Consider the following 20,800-nt stretch of genomic DNA (forward strand, 5'->3'; position numbering starts at 1 on the left):
GTCCACTAGAGGGCCCCCCATCCAAACGCTAAAGCTATTATTCACAACACCACGGTTGGCGGCAAACAAAAAAAAGTTTCATTAGTCAGTCTATCATGAACGGGACAACTCCAGACTCCAGATCACCAACAGAATGCTTGGATATCACGATGAACAGGCCAGCAATGCATAGTCTGCAGATGACGTTTTCTCTTGATGTTATTATCCCGTTTTGGAACACCTTCCACTCATCACCGCGTTCGGAAATAGCGCACTGACTGCACTGTGCAATGCAAGCCAATAGACGAGTGCTCTCCGGTCCGGTGCGACATTTCCGAACGAGTGGTGATCTGTCTGGAGCAGCAAATGCCCTGTTGCTTTCTTGAGCCTCTGCCTTGGGTGCTATTATTTCATGGATTAAATAACCCCGGGCAATCGGAGGGTTAATCTGGTGTCCGTGAGGTCAGATGTAGAGTTGCTGCCCGGCTCCATATATGCAGATCTAGGTGATGATCCAGTCTTCCAGGTATGGCTATCCAGGGTTTGATGAGGCCAGTGTGGTGGCCACATATGGAGCGTGTCTTGAGTGTACAGGGTTTTGTGAGGTCAGATCAACATATGGAATGAATTCTGAATTGGCCATACAGTATATGATGCATGTCACAAGGATTTACTGACTGACAACTGACTGACGGGAGATCTTGTTTCCTTCCGACACACAGTCTGTGCCCTGTGTCAACTCTCACTCTGACACACACACACACACACACACACACACACACACAGACTTAAATCATCACACACATGCACTTTGCGCACACTCATTCAAGTGTCTGGTTCTTGTGTGTGTATTAGTGTCTGTCTGGTATGGTTAATCTGGAGATGTCTGTTGGGGGGGGGGGGGGTGTTTTAAAAGCACCGGGATTACAGTTAGTTTCCCCACACACAGATTAACCCATTCTCCTCTGACACTGACACACTGGCTTTACCATAGACAGTGTGCCGCGTTGCCATACAACTATTCCACAATCTCTGAATGCTATACAGTGTCTGGAACTACATCTACTCAATGCTGTATACAGTCTGGAAGTACACCTCCTGAATGTTATACAGTCTGGAACTACACCTCCTGAATGTTACAGTATGGAACTACACATCCTGAATGCTCAAAGATGTGAAGTTCATTTCATTTCATTTCATTTCATATTTATTTATTTCATTTCAGTTATGGTTTTACATGATTATATTAATTTTACTTTGTACTTATTTTTTACATATTCCATAGCAGAAAAGTTACCAAATTACATCCTATAGGTGTCAGTTTGAGCTACGTGATTGGCTAGATCTGTTGTGAAAGCTGCTGTGATTGGCCGCTAGAGCGAGGGATGCTGTCAGCACAACCCTGGAGTTCTCAAGAGTCCAGAGTGGGCCGGAGGCTTCCGATTGGCTGGAACAGTGCGTGGGTGGATAATGATTGGGTAGAGAATTAGGTGTGATGTGAGCAGATTTTAGCTCAGCGATAAAAGCCACTGAGCCGTGTCTGTGTCAGTGTGTGTGTATGTGTGTGTGTGTGTGTGTGTGTGTGTGTGATGGGGTATTGTCATTGAGGGGTCTTGTTTCAGTGTTGTACAGTCTAATAACATGAATAATGTCATCAGTGTCAGCTTCGCTGCTGCTGAGAGACTAAATACAGCCCACTGTAAGCCATGGCCCACACACACACTATCCTTATTTTATAATTTGTAGTTCAATGGAATTGTGTGACGAAAAAGGTCTTGCAAGCCCGCCACGCATTACAATGTGACGCATTGTGATGCATGGAGATCAGCTATTTCCTGTAGGTGACTCGACTTCAAATCCCGGCACAACAATCAAGTCACGCGTGAAGAGAGAAAAACGACTACCTTCCTCACACTTTGTTCTTCTCTCGAGGAGAACAATTAATATGCAGAAAACACACACACACAGTCACACACACACACACACACACACACACACACACACGGAAGGTGGCGTCTCACCTGTGGATTCTGGTCTCCTGTCAGAGTGCAGAGATGAGGAACTATTTTGCTCAGGCTGAGTGGCTGGGCGCCGTACCTGAAACAAACAAGCATGGATTAAGTCATTTACCGCCAACAGTGCCATGTGGTATCCAAAAAGTGTACTCCAGGACCGCCAGCCATGCATTTAATACGGCGAGTCTCTTATTTTGAAAGCTTTTTCACTGGGAATCAGAGACCCAGGAAGTGAATTATCGCTTTCTTTTTTCCATCGCATCCGAACCGGAGTGTAACGAGCGTGTATAGGACACAGTTGTGAACCGTAATCAATTGATATTAAAAAGGTGTGAAAAGGCGATATTGGTGACAAACAAATGTTTGTATGCCCAACCATGTCCTAGATTTGTGAACCAGTGTGAAAGAAGACCCACATAGTAGTCAACAAACACAATATGTAACATTATGATGTTTTAGTATTATTGTTCCTGCCTTTCTACATACTGCCAACCAGGTGAACCTTTGCTGTTATATGAAATATAACTTGCTTCTGAACAGATTGCTAAGTTTGTCAAAAGTAAAATAACCCAAAAATAGCCTATCTACAAGCTCTCAATGTGTCTGTAACTTAGAAGACATGCTGGCATCTATGGAAGCCAAATAACTTCCGAATTGCGTGGCTGGTATTTAGGACATGCTTCCAGGAGAATGATAAACCTGTACGTCAAAAGAAATCCCATTTTAAGCAGTTCTGAAGATGTTTTTTTATTATTTGTTATTTGCACTTTTCAGTATTGTAAAGGGTAAGCTGTTGTACATAAATACATCTCATGGGTCCAAGACTCAACAGATCTCATTAGTCACATGAAATCACTGCAGAAACGTTCAAATCGAGAGCAAGTGAACGTACAGTCGTACACACGCAACAAACATCACATGTGAAGTTTGCCGGCTACACGCCGCGACGGTAGCGTTCTCATGGAATAAAGCAAAGATGGAATCTTACGAGTGAAAATGTATTATCATTATCAATCTAAACCGGCAGCTGTTCTACATACAACCAGTTGAAGACATTGCAGGTTGAGGATTTAACTTTTATGCATTCATGAAATATCCCAGAGCATTCATGTTTACGGAAGATGCTTCTATTGATATTTTGACCACTTCAAATTACTCGTTAATCTCAAAATAACCACTGCTTGTAGATCAGCTATTTTCGGGGCACGACTTGCTTCCATAAAATACATGCTGACTTCTATGGAATCCAAATGACTGAAATCAGTCAAATCAGAAAACTACACATTCTGAAAGCAATTTTTACCAGTTGTTGGAGTGTCGCTGTGCCATGAAGTCTACTTAATGTCCATAGGGTCCCACTGCGTGTGTGTGTGTGTGTACAGTACAGTACAGTATGCGATGAGAAGCACAGCCTCGCTATCAGGTAGCAGCTTAGCATTTAGCGGAACAGTGTCACCAGACTTTAGCAAAATGGTGCTAAAATTAGCAGTGCGATTCCAAAAGGCCCCTCATGCATGGCGTGACCCCGTTCAGATACGGTGGGGCTCTTTGAAATGGACAGAGCGGTTTGGGCGAGGAACCTACTTTCTCTCCAACAATGGGATCATGGGAATATTAGAATATGTGGGGTGTTTTTTTTATTCAACCTGAAATCACTGTTTTGGGCATGCTATTATATAGGCAAACATAATAGCAGATCTACTGTACAAGCTCACAACTCTGTCATGATTCAACAACTTGTTTTATTAATTTCAAATAGGATTTTACAATTTAGGCCTTTAGCAGATGACATCACATCAATAGAGTACATAGAGAACAATGTAGGGGCTTAAATAGACATTAAACCTAGCATCTGTCTAAACAACATCTATCTGTGTGTGTGTGTGTGTGTGTGTGTGTGTGTGTGTGTGTGTGTGTGTGTGTGTGTGTGTGCGCGCGCACTACGTACGCACGTCTGAAATCCACGTAACTCGAGAACTGTTGGCCCCACCGACACACGCGTCCCACAACCCCACAGGGAGTGCAGTGCATGGTGTCGAGTCGGTCGGACCCACGGTTGTCCAGAACCACCACAAAAGGCCTCTGCCAGGGCTCTGGACCTGATCACCCCTTATCTCAACATAATGGAGCTGAGCATAAAGTTCATTACTTAACGGATGGGCGTGAAAACTAAAAGATTAGCCCATTTGGAACAGTGCAGACTTACAGGTTCACAGCTGCGCGGCTGTAAGCACAACAACGCCTTGTAGTGTTGATGGAAAACACTGATGGTGAGATTACAATCAGTGCTCTATACCCTGAGAGGATTAGGAGGCAGTGGAGGCATTTCAGTGATTTCACCTGATGAAAAACCTGAACGCTTCGGTGGCAGCAGTACAACACAGACAAGAGGCTCAGCGTCCTTGCCGTGACCCGTTTTTTTTAAACAGACTGTTTACAAACCTAGCTGTCCCCTGACCAACAACGAGGCTGTGTACACGCCTATCTGTCCCCTGTCCGTGCGGACATGCTTTGTGATCCTTTATAACAATTAGAAATGCATGGTAGCACGGTGGTTCTCAGCTGTCTTAAGACCATTCATTCCTGCCGTTTTAGCTGAACGCAAGTAAATTGTAGATGTGTAGCACCTTGTGTTATAAAAATAAACCATGGAGATGAGATCCTACTAATTGATCCCACTTGAAAACGCTCGGTACTAAATGGCCATCACTGCTACTACTGTCTGTACTGTTTAAGCAGTGCCATGCATTGTTTGTGTGTGCTCGGCATGTGTGTGTGTGTCATCTCCATGGATTCACACTAACAGAAACCATAAAGAGGATTAAGCTTGCGTGTGCGTGCGTGCGTACGTACGCATGTGTTCGTCTCAATTAAACAAAGCAGGCGTGCTCAAACTTTGAAGACTGACTCACAGTATGCTTCATCACCCAAAAGGGAGGTAAAAACCTATTATATTTGTAGGATTCCATCACAACATGGGAGTTCTTCACGGTATCTGGTACACATGTTAAAAATGCCACCATCCCTTTGACCTCTGACCCAGGAAGTACTTTATATTATTAGGAAGTCACTCACGTGTTGAGGGTGGCGCTGAGACACTGACACAGTCCCTCTCTGCTGCGGAAGTTCTTGTGTTTGAAGCCCAGGATTAGCCTCTCCCAAACAAACTGCATGGAGAGAGAGAGGGAGAGAGAGAGAGAGAGGGAGAGAGAGGGAGGGAGACGGCAGTACAGTTACAGAAACCATCTGTAGGTATGAGTAAGTATGAGTCTCTCTCGAGCCAGACTGCTGCCTCCCACAATTTTCAAATGCTTCCGTCGTGCAGTCATACAGTCTGGGTGATGGAGGTGCTGAAAATGATCCTGGGTTAACCCCGGCATCCGTCTCTTCTTTGCAGTCACGTATGTGTGTCCTACTGTATATCTAATTATCCGAAGCATACAGTATATAGCTGGCTGCTTAGCAGAATTGAAAATGTAAATATAATATTTAAACATACATTTGTGAACTGAAATGACGAATAGATGACAGCTGCCTTTCTCTGCTTCGGAATGTATAGTTCCAGACAGATAATATTTGGAGATTGTGGAATAATGTGGTGTGTGTGTGTGTGTGTGTGTGTGTGTGTGTGTGTGTGTGTGTGTGTGTGTGTGTGACTGTGTGTGCGTGCGTGCCGTCCGGCGGAGCCAAGCTTTGACAGAGCGTGTCCAGGGAAGTTTCTCGCTGTGAATCCCTTAATCACCGTTACAGAGCCAGGAGGCTTTAAGCCTGTGTACTTTTCATCAAGAGGAACACACCCAGAGGAAGTGCCTTCATTCACATGGATTATTGATCCTTCCCCTTCATACTGTTCCATTATCCTGTTCATAATATCCTGCAGAGTGCTGCACAATAACCCACTATCCAGAGAGCTTCCACAAGGTGTGCCTTGTGATTTGAGTGACATGATGAACCAACCAAAAAAAATCAGACCAGTCTGGAGTGGGAGTGGTACTGTACTGTACTGTACTGTACAAGCCCTCCTCCCTGGCCCGTCTGTGTGTTAGGCTGTGCAAGAGTGACACTTGGTGGTGAACAAACCTATCCCTATATATAGATAGGGTAAACCCTGGCGCTGTAGGTAGAGCAGCCGTCGGTTCAATTCTTGACTCCTCCAGGTTGTTTTAATTGACACTGAACCTCCAACTGCTCCTCTGTGTGCTCATTAAATTTTGAGCAAGGCACTGTTGCTTCAATGCAGAGAAGTCTGCGTGTGTGTGTGTGTGTGTGTGTGTGTGTGTGTGTGTGTGTGTGTGTGTGTGCCATCGGCAACAACAACACTGGACTGGACTCAAACTCCAGGGGAAACTGGCTTGTCTTCCCCATGCTGACCACTCTGTTTCCCATTCATTTATAAGGAACACTGCTCTCAATGAGGACATTATCACCTTTACAGTAAAAGCCAGGCTACAGATCCTTCCCACCAAACTCAACCTTTCCCTCTGGTTTCCCTCCACCCATGCACCTCATTGCTTGCATCACACCACAGGGCTTGTTACAGAAACCATGTCACACATTCTGAATGGCTGTTTTGCCTATAAAGGGCTTTACATAGCACGCCACGACAGAATAGTTGATCTCATAACTAAGGACATATCTAAACATTTTGCACTGTCTGTGAAAATGTACAAACATTCCTGTGTCAAACCTTCCATGTTTCAACTCTGTACTGAAAATACTGACATCTTTGCACATCTCTCTGCTAACACACCAGATGTTGTTGTGGTCAATGAAGAGAACAAATCAGTTTTCATTCTTGAAATGGCCTGCACCTTTGACTCTAGCTTAGAGGAAGCCTTTATGACTAAGGTCATTAAGTACCAGCCGCTCCTCCAGACCATCATTGAACTAGGCTATAGGTGCAATCTATATGTGTTTATCTTCGGCAGCCTAGGACATGTACACAGTTTGGTCGTAAGAGGCTTCCAACAACTTGGGATGCCAAAAAAAGCAGCCAAACGGCTTGCGAAATTCTGTGCAATATCTTCCACTATCGGTAGCCGCCAAATATGGCGAAGACGCTGTTACCTGTACCCCTGAAGGGTGTGTGGGTATTTGTTCGGGATTTGCTGACTGCATTCTGTACGGCACCTTGTAAATATTTGTGTCCTTGTATTTGTATCTCTTATGTGGACATAAATAAATGATTAAAATGTGTGTGTGTGTGTGTGTGTGTGTGTGTGTGTGTGTGTGTGTGTGTCTCACCATAGGCGAGGCAACCTGTTCCATGCACCGTAGGATGAGAGCTTGGCTGTTTTCCCTGACCTGGTCCTTACTGTCACCCAGCCTGTCTATCAGAGCTGGCAGAACTGAAGGGGGGACAGAAAGAGAGAGGGAGAAAGAAAGATAAAGAGAGGGAGGGCAGAGATGGGGGGTGGGGGGGTAGAAAGAGAGAGGGAGAGAGAGGGAGAGACAAAAAGGTTAATATTTCACATCAATATTTAAAATGTAGGCATTTATCAGAGTCAATCAGATGCTCTTATCGAGAGCGACTTACAATAATAAGCATGGTAAACAGTAACACAGGATGTGCCCACTGGCGGGCCCCACCTTCACTTAATGCAGCCCCACTTAATGCAGGTTAATACCTCACCCTGTCCAATGTATTTGTATTTAGTTTATAAAGTTAACATAACTAAAAAGGTTACTTTTAATTGAAAAAGATAATTCACAATTTCAGTTCAAATAATAACACAAATAGCTGATCTACAAGCTCAAAACGCGTTGCAGTGGGACACGTAATATGCAATGACAGTAATATGCAATGCAATGCAGTGAACTACAGGATCACAAGGACCTAGAGAAATCTAATTAGACCAGTGGTTGGTGGTTTGTCTATTAAATCAGCAGGAGTCAAGTGAAGTAGTATAAACAAAACAAATGCTGCCCCCTAGTGGAACAAAAAGGGGAGGGGGAAAAAACTGCATGATGTCAACATTGGCAGCCATGAGGAATGTGGAAGGAGGATTTGTGCTTATCAGCTGTGTGTGAGTGAGTGAGTGTGTGAGAGCGAGAGAGCGAGAGAGAGCGAGAGAGAGCGAGAGGGGAAATTAATCCTTGAAAAGGTGAAGAGAGAGAGAGAGAGAGAGAGAGAGAGCGAGATGGGAAATTAATCCTTGAAAAGGTGAACAGAGTGAAGACAGTTTTGTCAGGCTTGATATTCCACAATGTTTACTTTTGGGACTGAGCCAAGTTAGTAACCTTGGAGTTTAAAGGATAAAAACCACTTAGTTTCACCATGACCTCCCTATTGTATAGGCAGGACGAGGTTAAACGAGACAGGAAGTTTAACGGACGACCTGAAATATCTTTCTGGAATCTTAAAAAGCTCGTATATACACTCGCACAAAGTCTACGAGAGGCAGAAGTTTCAAGATCCCCCCATTCTCAAGTGTCTCCCGAGTGCCTTACATCCTGTGGGAGAACAGATTTAGACTTAAACACTGCCAGGCCATGTGCTCTGGATTGTTAACAGTCTGACGCAGTACAGTATAAGTTGCTGTGCTTTTCAATGTGCGGTGGTGACTCGTTGAGTCAGCAAAATAAAATAAAATGCCACGAGCGTGTTTCAGTACTGATGCCGACGCACACAACATCAGATGACAATGTTGCTGCGTCCGGATTCTAATGTGTGAGGAAAACGTCCTCTAAAACCAGTGGCTCGCTCTTTAATAACCTTTCAGTAGAGAGTCGTGACCCCCCAAAATAATCACATTTGAACTGGGGAGTGGGGACCCCCCTCACCCTGACAAGCACTTGGAATAGTAGGAGTTGAGGCATTTGCAGTCCTATTTGACAATTTGGCCAATATTTGACAATTTTTCATAACTGCAGTATAGTTTGTTTATTACCTTTGAATCAGTAATGGTCAAAAGTAGTCAATGTGCATATACTGCATCCTGGGGGTGCCGAGTGCCGACCCACAATTTGAGAACCATACATAAACTGAAATGTACACGGCGCTCAAGCAAGCGCACACACTCGTTCAGATGAAATGGGAGATGACATCACTCTCGCACAGGATGAAATGGTAGATGACATCACTCTCGAACATGATGAAATGGGAGATGACATCACTCACCCACTTATGTTTTGGGATAGGAATGTGTGTGTGGGTGTGCATGTAAAAAAAAAAAAAGAAGTTACCACAACAGCTGGTTGCCTAGGAAACAAGGACAATGCCCGCAAACACAAATGTGACAAGGGGGGCATTGTCACAGAGAGAGAGACAATGTTACGTCATCTGCTGAAGTTAGCATCAAACGTGCACACACGTGGGCGCGCGCACACACACACACACACACACACACACACACACACAGGGTGTTCCACCAGACCACCACTAGTGTATACAATGTCCAGCTGGGTCAAAAAAGTAGCTTGCCAGATGTTGTGTGCGTGTACAGTATGTTTTCATGCCTGCCGTCTACTCTCAACATTTCCATGCTTGAGGAGCTTTCTCCAGATTATTACTTATTACTTAGGATAAGACTTTGAAAATAAGGAGCTTAACAGAATTTTGTTTTTAAAGAAAGAAGGCCGACTGTCAACAATACACAGATGTATCAAATGTGATGTTTATTGACACATAATGATCTCATATCCCCATGTAGTATCCATTATTCTGTTATAATATATAGATAGATGATCGGAATCACCTATTAACCCATCAAAACCAGGAAAGCATCTGTGCCGATTTAGACTAGTCGTGTTGGCTATTCAAAAATAGCTATTCTTGAACATGTATGGAAATAATTTTGAAGGTTTTAACACAAAACTTCTCTTCTGGTGGTCCCTGGCACAAAACATTGCATTACAAACTCCTAAAACGCCTCAATGGAACACATAAGATAACTTGTGTAGAACAGATTTGATTTCATTTTATTTTAGGCGGGGGGGATTCACTTTTTTGCTATTCGTAAGAAATGCTCAGACGTAGTTAGAGATGCAGAGCTTCTTACAGACACCAAGAATGCCACGTAGGTATCAGAAAAGAGACTCGTCATCTAGTGAAAAAAGTTTGTAATAAAAAAAGGTTTTAGGCAGGATATGTTCTTCTGCATTGCCATCTGCCTCTGGCAGGCAGCTGGCACTTGTGGAACACCCTGAACTTGGCTCATCTATTCCGTCAAACTTCCTTCGGTTCCTTTGTTGGATATTTTCAGTATGAGAGCCCGATGCCTCTGGCCTGGCCAATGGCTGCACTCCTCCTTTTGACTGATGTGTGTGAATGAAACGCCTGGGGCCAATGAGAGGTCTCGGTTACGTCAAAGCCCTGCCCTTTTATAAGAGATCGTCTCGTTTCACTTCCACCGAATGAGTGCTGCCGGGCAGGACGCGCAAGGTTGTGCGTGCACGCACACACTTTATATCGCCATGGATCAATAGCATTGCTCATTAGTCATTATGACCTCATGCTCTTTGTGTGCGCGTGTGTGTGTGTGTGTGTGTATGTGTGTGTGTGTGTGTGTGTGTGTGTGTGTGTGTGTAGACATGTAAGGAGAGGAGAGCAAGAGAGAAAAAGAAACAGAGAGAGGGACAGCGGGCAGAGGAGAAAAAGTGAAAGACTCCAGAGCTGACAGCCATGACTTTCGAGAGATGTCACACACACACACACACACACTCACACACACACACACACACACACACAGAGTCTGTTACATAGCCTAAATCCATTTTGTGATAATGACGACAACCGGTGATGACACCTGCCACAGGGCGCATACAGTAGGGGGCCAAACACTTGCATAACACTCAAAAACACAAACATACAAAGGTGTCCGAAGCAGCACTATGTGCATGAGGTCATGTGTGTATTAGGCGTGGCTTCAGGGGTGCGTAATGGGGTGACTTACAGCACTGCCACCACACAGACCATTTACACCCTAATGGGGTGACCTACAGCACTGCCACCACACTGACCATTTACACCCTAAATATAGAGAGACTAAGAGATAAAGAATAGCCCAGAGAGAGAGGAGGGGGGAGAGAGAGAGACCAGCCCATGCTGCTGCTGATTTGTCTTAGAGGAAGGACAAAGTTGAAGTGAGACTAGAGAGTTGTGGGGGCACGGAAGTCACAACGCAATGAATGGACTAGTGTACAACCACACACACACACACACACCCTAAACCCAGTTGTACTGTATGTGTGTGTGTGTGTGTGTGTGTGTGTGTGTGTGTGTGTGTGTGTGTGTGTGTGTGTGTGTGTGTGTGTCTGACTGTGTCATCTCTCTAAAGTCATGGCTGTCAGCTCTGGAATCTCTCTCTTTTTCGCCTCTGCCATCTGTCCCTCTGTCTGTTTCGCTCTTTCTCTGCTCTCCTTGTTACTTGTCTGTATGTGCACCCACACACACACACACACACACACACACACACACACACACAGCTTAGACCAACAATGCAGAAGGCACGGCTCAAGAGTAGTTACGTCAAAAGTACAAATACCTCCAGACTCTGAACAACGGAACACATTGTGAAGAAAGCTTCTAAAGTGTGCCGCACTGCCGCTCACTCAGCACTGTGTGTTCACTCTGGAACTCTAGTTAAAAGCTAAATGCATGGCCTGGAACTACACAGTAAAACATACCTAGTGTCAGTTAAACTCTCATCCATGATGTCACCAGGGTGGACATTATAGACTTTACTTTTCCTGTCAATCTACCATGTGGATTTTACCTGTGAAAATCAACCTTGGACAATGTGGTTGAATTGGCTTCTAACGATTCACTCAACTCACGATGCGATTTGGAAAACAGTACAAAGATGTTATGTTGCTATTGTATATCATGTATGTACAGGATCCGCTCAACTAATGCGACGGCGCATTCGTTCTGACAACGTGGCTTGGCGTGCGGTTAGGATTAGGGACAGGGTTAGTAATGGGGCACGTCGGAACAACGTGTTGTCGGAATAACGAGCGGTCGGAGTAATGCCGCTGACCCATGATACTGTACATAACAAGAATCCAGAAGGTGGGTTCCCGTCTTGAAGGGTAAAGCTCAAACCACACCAAAGGGTCGGGTTGGAGAACACACTGATGCAACTCATTGAGTTGCATTGGTGTGGTCCTTAAAAAACGTTTTGTCCCAAGTTGGGACAAAACGTTTTTTTAAGGTAGACCAGCAGCACTGTTTATATACCATAGGATAGGTCAAGTAATGTGACGCATCACCGCCACAAATAGTCCTACAGCATTATATAAGATGCACTTCTGCATACCTCAGGTACAATTACTTGGATTCATGAACATTACATGAGACGTGCAGTGTCTGTAAGCGAGAGACGAGAGAGGGAGAGAGAAAAGCAGAGAGACCACTGCAGGTCGCTCACGTAAAGGTTTACAGACAGAACTGTTTTTATCTTTTGACTGACAAAACATTTAGACTGAGGTTTAATAGGTAGGTCTATCGGGTTGGAATGATTTCAAACACTCATCTCAACTCATCAGTCATTTAGTTTTGGAATCGCAATGGAAAGCATTCTCACTACAAGGAAATGCCGGCTCAGCATAGCATGAAACAAACACCTCACCATTCAAAAACGTTCCCTCATCATGGAACCTATTATCTTAAACATATTAAACAAATTCCAAGTTAACTGACGATAGATTGATGAGCCAAACATAATATATGATGAATTTAAAGGTTCAACTTCCAGCCGCCATGAGTTAACATTATTGCTGACATGATCACACTGAGCCTCACTGATTCCGTCTATTATGATAAACTTTTCATTTCATATCACCCCATATGCACTCGTAGGCCTAGAACTTAGGTCACCAGAACAGCACAAACAGGAGAAAAAAGTTAAATAAATAAATAAAAAAGGTTTACTGCGGTAATGACCCTGATGCGTTACATACCGGCGGTATGGCGATATTGCCCTAGTCCCAACCCGACCCTTTGTTGTGGTTTGGGCATAAAAAAACCCAAACAGGGTTCCCCTTTTCCAGACAAATGAAACGAAAATTCTTACTTTATTATTTCTCTTACACAAATCCAGTATTTTCTCTTTTAATTTTCTTCTCATATCAATGAATTAATTAGCAAATTCATCATTCATCAATTATCTTACAAAGATCCTGTATTTTCGTCTCTTATTTTTTTACGTGCCCTCTGCTGTTTGCATCATGATTCAAGTTGCGATTTAATCGTGATTTAAATTGTCACCGGTTTGACTCGATTTTAATCGATTATGATGATATTGTTACATGACTGTGATGTAACCTAACAAATATACCTAACATTGATACTCTGCTGATGCTATAACTCATGTACAATGCTATGCAGTGACACAAGTATGTAACTGACAGCGTATTAAAACCAACTGGACCCTTACAGGTCTGTAACTGAGAGTGTGTCGAAACCAAATGGACCCTTAAGGCTCTGATGCTCGTTTCCGCTTGTTCACATCACCCGTTTCAATTAAAACCCGATTTTGTGCTAATAGAGGTGAAAACAAACATACCTGTACGTCGTCCACTGCCATGAAAGTCAGAAATATAAAGCGGAGCGTCAACGCTCCCAAATTGAACTGAGCTCTGAAAGACGCTCCGACAGGTTTTGACGCACTCACTGCACCGGATGCCTCCGCTGTGGCTACAGCCAATGTAAACAATGGGTCGGACGCAAGGAGCGGATGACACCGTCAGCCTTTACGGGTCCATTTAGTTCAATCTTTACACTCTTCAGGGTTCAATTCACACAGAGGATTTGACAGTGTTGATAGGGGCGCTGTGAGGCACTGTGAGCTTGTAGATAGTCTATTTTCACAATATTTATCTGTGGAACCGAGTTAAACTATATGTAATGCATCAACTCCTACAATTCCAAGTGCTTGTCAGGGTGGGGATCCCAGTACAACCATGATTGGGGGGTCGCTGCCTGAAAATGATTAGAATCACTGCTATAGAGAATAATTTATTCTCTGATATAGAGGTGTGTGTGTTGCGTCATTAAACCAGTTTAGACAAGAGTAGCAACAAGCAGACTCGTCCAAACTGTGACGAGTATAACGCTGATCACTGCATTTTGAAGGTAGGCTAGAAACCAGGTTTCTCCGTGTTAATAAAGGCTGGATGATTATGCCAGGTCTCACCTGTGCCCAGGTGTCCCTTGAAGCGTTCCCCTAAGCGGTCGACGAACGCCCCGCAGATGTCTATTCCCACAAGAACCACCTGCAGGAGACACGACAGAAAGAAGGAGAAAGAGAGACATGGTTAATGTGGGGTCAACATCAGACAGTTTGGCTGTTTCACGTTAAATAATACCAATAGTGGGTCAGTGTCTTCTTCCACCGTGATGCTGGTGGTAGGAGGTGTGGCAGGAAGACGGTACAGTTCAGCAGAACAGTGTTAACGCTATATCAGATTTTGAAATGCTTTTTTTTGTAAATGAATGCCCTGCTTGACTACAGCGTCACACAACAAAAGCATAAAAAGTAGCAGATGTACAAGCTCGAAACGTGCCGCAAAGCGACGCGTTTCTTTTGAGCTTTAAGCATGAGCTTTAAGGCTTTTGCCGCTTTTGAATTTGAATCGTGAAAAGTAACAGTTTTGTATCTTTTGGGGGTTTCCACCCGACAGAGACGATACATTACCGTGTTGACCGGGTCAGGCTGGGTTCTGTACCTGATCCTCAACACCTCAACACCAAACCTCTTTGACTAGAATAGCAGACCCGCATGTGATTTTAGATCTACTAATGACATGTGCAGAATAGGAAGGCTACTAGGCTAGGGTCCGTGTGATTTAAACCCACAGTCCGAAACGTATAGATCCATAAACGGTAAATTGAGCATTTCTATATCCATAGTCTTCCTCCAGAGTGCTAGTTGACGATGTGCATTTCATTCACCCACTCACACAAACGCACATTGACACACCACAAACAATGGAGGCTGGAGTTCAACCATGCAACGCACCAACCCCTGCTCATCAGGAGAGGTTAGGGCCTAGGCCGGGGTACAGTGCCTTGCTCAAGGACACTTCCACGGATCATAAGCACCCTTATACTTCCATGTTAACAGCCAGCTACTACACCCTCGAGTCCAATGACACACGTGTTGCTATTGATACCATAACAAGCCTTGGGGAGGTTTCCCTCCCCAAGGCTTTGATCACATTATAGAAATGTCACAGTCGTTTATTTTTTACTAGCTGGCTGTAGCAGTTAATGTGTGTATGGTACAATGTTGGGCCTGTGGGGATGATGAGGTTATGAATCCGATACGCGGTCGGCAATGTGTCTGTGAGTGTGTACGTCATGTTGCTGAATGCTTTGTAGACGTGCTTTGTGCCATCATCATTCATGAGTGACAACACCTTCTCTCATCTTCCCCTCCTACCACTGCTACCGTTGCACTTAAAAATATTTTCACGGGGGGAAAAATAGAATAAGTTCGCCGAGTTCACTCGTTTAAGTGGGTGCCAGCCAGCATGCAGCCAGAGAAATGGGTTCCTTTCCAAGTCCACTGGGGATTAGATCATGTCACTCTTTAAATGGGTTCCTTTCCAAGTCCACTGGGGATTAGATCATGTCACTCTTTCATGCTCTCATGCATCTTAATCACTTATACTCGTGTGAAACAGACTTGAGTTGCAGCTGTACTTTATCATCTTGAATAACATTACGCAAAATCAATCTTTTTGCCCAAAATAGCCCAACAAGCTCGCTTGTACATATTAGAATAAACTAAATAACTTTCATTGTCTCATTGTGTATTCTGTTATGGCTATTTTAGATTGCCAAATATAATGTATTATTCTATATTTGTCAATCTACAGTCAATACTAGAGGCACCTTTCACAGCATCAATGTACTCATTCTGACTCCAACTGCAGTTGTCAATCTGACAGCTGACCTGACTTCTCCATGCTTACCATCACTATGGCAGCGAATGTGTAACTATTTGTGTGTCGCCCTTATCTTTAGCGAAGATCCTTCCTTATATGACCATAGAGTCTCTGTTATAGTGGGCAATAAGAACTGTCTGGGATTGGGGTTGGGGAGGCTTGCGCCCGGAGGGGCTGCCGGAATAGGCGAGGCGGCCTGTTCCTTACTCTCTGTGTGCTGTTACTCTGCTGAATATTATTAATAAATTCTCGACACATCTTTGGAAGATTATTTAATCTACAACAATTCTTGCCATATATTATACACAAGTCCAATATGTCAAGTCAACAATGTTTTTGAGTTGTACTACCCGACCTGCGGTCAACGGGTCCTCCCAACAATGACTAAGTAGGCCTCAGCCAAGCTGCACCTAGAGAAAGCACTTCCTCCATTCACTTAATAAAACACTATTCATCAAGACACCATTGTTGGATTGTTTTCTTTCCGCCTGGCCTTAATGTATTTCCAGTGAGACGAGAGTAGGGAAGTGAAACGGGGCATGTGACATTTGTGCTTGTATTGTACAGTATCATCGTCATGGACTCCCTCCCTGTCCCTCAACTCATCCCCATCCAACTGACCATGGACCTGTGGGGACTTGGGACTGGACTAGTGTTCGGGCTCCTTTAGGATTTTAACGATTCCGGTTCTGTAATCATTCCCTCTTAACGGTCCGATTCATTTACGGTTCCCTTTAACGATTCCTATAGGGGGTTCAAAATGGACCCTTGCAGGTCTGATCAGACCTCAGGTCCATCATCATCAAATGATAAAAGACAAGATATTAAAAAGGGTATCTTTGAAAAACAAAGAAAAGGTCCCACATCATTCAGACAAGACAAACCATTGTCTGTCCTGATGAAGGTCTAATCGACCGAAACGTCGACCTAATAAAGAGCAACATTTTGGCAAGTGTCCGACGGTGTGCGGGACCTTTTTTATGTTTTTCCTAAGATACCCTTTTTAATATATGCTATGTTGCCATATGCACCTGTCACTAGCCTTCTGAGGTGTGCATCAGCCTTTTGCTGACGGGATATAACAGGATGTTCTGCGCCGATGAACCGTGTCCACGGTCAAGTCTGTTTCATTTATAGGGTACCAAATCATAGCATAGTTGTCTCATGACAGTTTTCATATAGAGCAGGTCAACAGACTCAACACCATACTCTTACAGAGACCCAACAATTCCCGCCAGCACTTGGCAACAGCTGAAAGGAAAAACTCCCCTTCAACGGGAAGACACCCGGCTTGAACAGACCCCAGGCTCTAGGTGGGCGGCCAGCCATCTGCCTTACCCAGTTGGAGAGAGATAGAGAGAGAGAGAGAGAGAGAGAGAGAGAGAGAGAGAGAGAAGCTAGCTATAATTTATGAAGTACATTTCAATTAAATAAAGAAAATCGAAAGAGATCCACAAGGGAACGGCTGTGGCCATGCTGTGACGTCAGTCATCTATGACTGTATGACACACCTATGAAGTATGACTCCATATTTAGGCCAGGTTTTAGGGCCGCTCAGAGCGCCTGTTGGCTTCCAGTAGAACATGTACTTTCGTTGCTGTCGAGGCAGAAACCTTTTATGTCCGTATTTTAACTTTTTTGTGTTTTTTCCGTAAATTAACGCCCTACTTGATCATTCACAAAAGCATCGAAGGTAGCAGATCCACAAGCTCAAAACGTGGTGCAAAGCGACACGTGTTGAGCTTGTCCATCTGCTACTTTTTTATTTGAATCCTGAAAAGTTAATGTTTTGGACATATGAGGTTTTTCAACCCAACAGAGAGTCAATTATTTCAAAATGTACAACAAAGGAAGAATAGTGCAGCTGCACCAGAGACACATACTGTACAGAGTACAGACACACTACAGTAGAGGGCTAGACTTCTGCTCTGCAAAAAGACAAAATAACGCAATCTAATATTTTATTTATTTTAGCTGCCTCTCCACCCTACTCGCATCCTGCTGTTCACAGGGTGCAGAGAGTACCGCAGAGAGGCAGCACAAAACCACCAGCTATTTCCATCGCTCGAAAAAAAGCCTTTAGTCGGATTTCAGTAAATAAAGACATCAAGCATAAGGGTACAGTGTTGCATTTGTATCAAAACGATTGTATTGTTTTTTTATTGTAATGTGTTTTTGTTGTGATATGGATCTCCCTTGGGTCTGAAATATAGAATTGATTGAAGATTGAATATGCGTTTTGGTCCAAAAGTACGGTGATGTCACCTCTAATGTCACATCACCTCGCAAATGTACAGGTCGACAGTCCTATGTCGTGACTAAGTCACTAACATCACTAACAAACTGTGTGTGTATGTGTGTGTGTGTGTGTGTGTGTGTGTGCGCGCGTGCGCACGTGCGTGCGTGCCTGCAGAAGGGAGTTTTTCCACAGCGTGGTTGATTAGTATCAGATCCCATGCAGCTCCTGGAATGCTTATGTTGGCAGCACGGCTCGCCGGCGGTTCACAGAAAGAAAATCCCTGAAAACATCATTCCCTCTGCTCTGTCCCCTACAGACTACACAGCAAAGCCCTCTGCTCTGTCCCCTACAGACTACACAGCAAAGCCTCTTCCCTATTTTAGTCATGAGAGAGAGGAGGAGAGACGAGCCAGGTAACCACAGACAGAGAGAAGAGAGACGGTGAAGAGAAGAAAGACCGAGACGGAGGCCAAGAAGAGAAAAGGCAGGAGGAGGCCGGGGGGACGAACTGGAGAAAGAGTCATCCTGGATTAGAAACATGAGCTCCGGGTCGATATGATGATGACTCCACCATACTGACCTCATTTATGATGAGAGAGAGAGAAAGAGAGGCAGCAGGAGGGGAACAGGGCGAGGGGAAAAAGAGGCGAGGTACGCAGGATGAGGAGACGGATGGAGGAGAGAGGACAGAGATGGCAAGAGGACAAGAAGGGAGGAGGACAGAAGTGTGGAGCGAGAGAGAGAGATTGAAGGGAAACATCAAACATTGTGCTCATGACCATATGTTCAGAGAGAGAGAGAGAGGTGCTTAGAGTAGTTCACCCAAAACATTACTTATTTTCTATCAATTACACACCCCATGAAGCCTTCTGAATTCACTGCGTTTCCCGAGCCAATCATTTGATGGCCGGGAGGCTCGGTCTGGGTGAACCTTTTTAATGTACGGCTGTGTCGGACTCTGAACATATCTTTTCTCGCACTGTAAGCTTGTAGATCAGCTATTTTCAGCATGTGACAGCGGCATACGATAAAGTATATGAATAAGGCTAGAGGGAAAGACACAAGAAGCTGTGGATGTTGTTGTCGTCTGGCGAGAATAAGCAAAGAGAGGCGGTTCTGTTCCGCGGTCGAACCCACCGACTTATTAGGAATGAGCGCAGACAGACAAATGTAAATAATAAATATAGAGCTGCTGGACGACGAAACATTAATTTCTACCATGATTCATTCGTCCAAAAATATCCACACACAGATGGGGAAATGTGGGCATGTATTTACTACAGTACTGTGTCAGAGAGGGGGAAATTATTCACCCGAAAGACCATCTGCGCTCTACCTCGGCTCGCCGTTGCTTTTCCTTAACCTTTTGTGCAGGCGTCCGATTTCAGAAAATTAAGATAATAAAAACAAAATGTCACAAATACAGACAGGTACAGAATATAACTATAACTGCAGATAAAGTTTAAGGCACTGAGACACGGTCCACACACACAGTCTTACAGCCCCATGCACGCACACACACACACACACACACACACACACACACACAAACATATACATATCATCAGTGGCTCAGTTGGAGTGTGTGTGTCACACTGTGATTCAGCGCCAGTGACCTTGCCGACCTTGGTGTGAGTCTGTGATTGAGTGTTGGGTTGCTGGCCAGGCAGCAGCAGCAACCCAACGCACAAAAGACTGAGTGTAAATTTAACAGAATGTAAAAAAGGGCCCCTCACCATTTCGCAGTGTATACACTGCAGACACACGTGCAGGCACACGCACACATGCGCGCACACACACACACACACACACACACACACACACACACACACACCTGTGCATTGTAACCTGGTGCTGTGCTGAGCTTCACCTAAAGAAACCCAAGTGGATTTTTTTTCACCGTACCCTCAATGAATAAGGGCTTTGAGAGGAACTTAAGCACTGTGTGTGCATGAGGGGCTTAGCGGCATTTTAATGCGCATACCGTGTACCGGCACCCCCTGGCTTTCTGGAGGGGCTTAAGGAGCTCATGAGTTTAAAAGACGAACGCTGAATTCAAGACGACAACAAACAAAAAAACTACGTGAGAGACCATGAAAAGCAAACAGAAGCCTTACTTACAGAGGCCATGAAAGGGGAGATTGCTTAATTGGTTAATTATGTTTGCCCAGCAATTCAGAAAACAAATATCTTTTCATGATGTGGAACAAAGACAGGCATTCACACATGTTGGTGAACTACATTAACATGATCCGTTTGTCATTTAAACCCCTCCAACAGCAACGCAAAGTCCAACAGATTTACCAAGTCATGATGTCATAACCATGGTATTTATGTAGCTCGTTTCAACGATGTAGACAAACTGATTCACTAAAGGATGACAAAAGGTATGTACAAAAGTAGCATATACAAATGACAGTAACCCCTAGTCCATCAGCAACACATCATGGATAAGATACAACACCAAACTAGGGTTGGGATCATCCGGAACCGGAGGATTCGGAGGAACCAGAATGGGTTACATCACATTTTTAGAACCGATTCAGTGTCACACAACCGTCAGCTGGTATGTGGACTTCATATCTATTCTGTTATAAGAATTACAATACGGTCATTTGTTCCAGAAACGAGTAAGACCTTAAATCAGCAAAAACATCAGGCTGATGGCCGGCCA

General features: G+C 44.2%; 1 protein-coding gene across 21 annotated transcripts in view; it reads right to left on the bottom strand.

Annotated features, from left to right (window-relative positions):
* The window catches only part of clasp2 (cytoplasmic linker associated protein 2), a 117,027-nt gene that overhangs the window by 89,731 nt on the left and 6,496 nt on the right, over positions 1–20,800 (bottom strand). For all 21 annotated transcript variants that reach the window (XM_080787901.1, XM_080787915.1, XM_080787912.1 and 18 more), the window contains exons 2-5: positions 14,132–14,210; positions 7,239–7,342; positions 5,070–5,161; positions 2,001–2,076 (exon numbers count right to left, since the gene is read on the bottom strand). In XM_080787901.1, coding sequence (XP_080644027.1) covers positions 2,001–2,076; positions 5,070–5,161; positions 7,239–7,342; positions 14,132–14,210 — 351 coding nt within the window. The remainder of the gene's footprint in view (positions 1–2,000; positions 2,077–5,069; positions 5,162–7,238; positions 7,343–14,131; positions 14,211–20,800) is intronic.

Source organism: Protomyctophum bolini (assembly GCF_963924005.1).
Source record: "Protomyctophum bolini genome assembly, chromosome: 17".
NCBI classification, from domain to species: domain Eukaryota; kingdom Metazoa; phylum Chordata; class Actinopteri; order Myctophiformes; family Myctophidae; genus Protomyctophum; species Protomyctophum bolini.